The sequence below is a fragment of the Eriocheir sinensis genome, chromosome 64 (assembly GCF_024679095.1).
Source record: "Eriocheir sinensis breed Jianghai 21 chromosome 64, ASM2467909v1, whole genome shotgun sequence".
NCBI lineage: Eukaryota > Metazoa > Arthropoda > Malacostraca > Decapoda > Varunidae > Eriocheir > Eriocheir sinensis.
This window is the reverse complement of record NC_066572.1, coordinates 685,001-687,500: the sequence shown is the minus strand read 5'-3', so window position 1 is coordinate 687,500 and position 2,500 is coordinate 685,001. Positions and strand designations below refer to the sequence as shown.

General features: G+C 50.7%; 1 protein-coding gene across 4 annotated transcripts in view; it reads left to right on the top strand.

The window, feature by feature from the left end:
* The window catches only part of LOC126987133 (uncharacterized), a 7,270-nt gene that overhangs the window by 815 nt on the left and 3,955 nt on the right, over positions 1-2,500 (top strand). Inside the window, exon 2 of one of the 4 annotated variants that reach the window (XM_050843858.1) lies at positions 1-370. This exon is cut by the window's left edge and continues 494 nt beyond it. The exons of 1 other annotated variant lie outside the window; for it this stretch is intronic. In XM_050843858.1, coding sequence (XP_050699815.1) covers positions 1-193 — 193 coding nt within the window. In that variant the 3' untranslated portion in view covers positions 194-370. Of the gene's footprint in view, positions 371-2,168; positions 2,329-2,500 lie in introns of those variants that run through there. 2 more of the 4 variants (XM_050843856.1, XM_050843859.1) reach the window with 2 other exon arrangements.

The window sequence follows — 2,500 nt, the reverse complement described above, 5'->3', positions numbered from 1 at the left end:
CTACCCGCTGCCCGAGGACAGGTACGAGTGTGACGCCGGCGAGGTGTTCCTCGACGGCCACTGCCGGCCGGAAGGAACGGAGGAATGCGTACCGCCGTGCGGGGGGCCTGCAACCTTGACTACTGATACTACTGATCCTGCTACTGATCCTGCTACTGTTTTTGGTATATTTGATTACGACCTGGCTGTCTAATAGCCGGAGAGAGAGAGAGAGAGAGAGAGAGAGAGAGAGAGAGAGAGAGAGAGAGAGAGAGAGAGAGAGAGAGAGAGAGAGAGAGAGAGAGAGAGAGAGAGAGAGAGAGAGAGAGAGAGAGAGAGAGAGAGAGAGAGAGAGAGAGAGAGAGAATCAATAAAAGCCTTTAGAGGAGCATTTTTTTGTTTTCTCTTCGTCCTTTGTTGCTATATTACTTACAACTACCACAACTACAACTACTACTACTACTACTACTACAGCAAAGAGTACAGGCAGTAAAGAGGGGATACTGCCGCCAAGCCCTTGTAGCCGGGTGGGCGGTGGGGGTCCAGGCGGCCGGCGGCCCTTCTCGGCGGAGGGTGACCGCGGCCTGACGGGCACACGGTTCCCTGCTGCCACGAGTTCCTTCAATTATCCCGGGCAATGCCTAAAGCGACGTCCACACCTAAGTCTATCTACACCAAGTCAAGTCACTGCTTCAAAACTGCGACCGGTACTTGCAGGAGGCGGTTTTGGGGCGGAGCAGCGGGATGACGTCACTTGGAGCTAAAAAAATTAAAAATACCCGCCAGTTCACGGGTGACTAAAGTTGGGGCCGTGTGTGCACTCTGGATGTGCATTCTCGCCTCCTTTCACAGCGCGTTCAGGCAAGCCACTGGCGAAAAAAAGTGTCTTTTTATTGTGCTATTGCGTGGCTGTAATTCCATTGCCTACAAACGGCGGTGTGGGGTGTGAGGGAGGGCATGTTGAAGTGATTGATTTAAATTAGTCCGCCTTTCCTCGTTTTCTCTAAATCCCTGTTTCTACATTCTCTAGTTTGGCTCCAAGCAACGTCACGCATAAGCCACGCCTCGGCCGTGTCTCCTCCCACAAACCTGCGTATGACTTGACTTGGTGTATATAGACTTTGGTCCACACTGTGCATGACCAGGAGGCCCGGAATTCCATCTATGGCTCCACACAACTCCCACATGGTAAAGTGAGCGGGGCTACGCGGAGCGGCAGCCAGCGAGAGGTATTTGGTGGGTGACCCAGCGCGCCAGTGTGGACCCGGCGACGGGGCCAAATTTGTGGCTTTACCGTGTAGCAGCGACGGGCCAAATTTGTGGCTTTACCGTGTAGCAGCGACGGGCCAAATTTGTGGTTTTCCCGTGTAGCAGCGATGGGTCAAATTTGTGGCTTTACCGTGTAGCAGCGACGGGCCAAATTTGTGGCTTTACCGTGTAGCAGCGACGGGCCAAATTTGTGGCTTTACCGTGTAGCAGCGATGGGTCAAATTTGTGGCTTTACCGTGTAGCAGCGACGGGCCAAATTTGTGGCTTTACCGTGTAGCAGCGACGGGGCAAATTTGTGGCTTTACCGTGTAGCAGCGACGGGCAAAATTTGTGGCTTTACCGTGTAGCAGCGACGGGTCAAATTTGTGGCTTTACCGTGTAGCAGCGACGGGCTAAATTCGTGGCTTTACCGTGTAGCAGCGACGGGCCAAATTTGTGGCCTTACCGTGTAGCAGCGACGGGCCAAATTTGTGCCATGATATAAACCCCCCAAAATAGATGATACATAATCTGATCACAAATGCTTTGATATATATTATGAAATGGTTTGTGTGAGGTGATTTTTTCTCATTTTTCTCGCTTGGAGGGACCATTAAGAAACATGACCCCCGCTGCTTCCACCACGACCAGGTTAACATTAACAGAAAGAGAGTACATTGGACAGAGGGCGGAGAGCGTGAGTCATGTCTGATCACGCGTCCGGGAGTGACTGACGGGGCCGAGGGCTCGCGCAGCCTTTTATACCTGTCACCCCTCCGCGGCGAGTCACGCGGACGTGCTCGGTGGAACGAATTGTAGGTCGGCGGTAGGCTGACCTGGTTATGTTTAGACCTTGGCCACACACACGTGTTTACCAGTGTGTGAACGGAATCACCTGTGTGTGTGTGTGTGTGTGTGTGTGTGTGTGTGTGTGTGTGTGTGTGGGCGCTTGGGTATATATATTCCCTACCACTGCCATTGCAAGCACTACCACCATCACCACCACAACTACCACCGACTACTACTACTACTACTACTACTACTACTACTACTACTACTATGGCGCCGCTACGAGTAACGTTAGCAGGAATTGTGATATTGGTAAGTAAGAACATATAATGACAATAATAATAGTACTACTACTACTACTACTACTACTACTATTACTACTACTACTACTACTACTACTACTACTACTACTACTACTACTACTACTACTACTATTACTGCTACTGTTGCTACTACGACTACTACTACTACTACTACTATTACT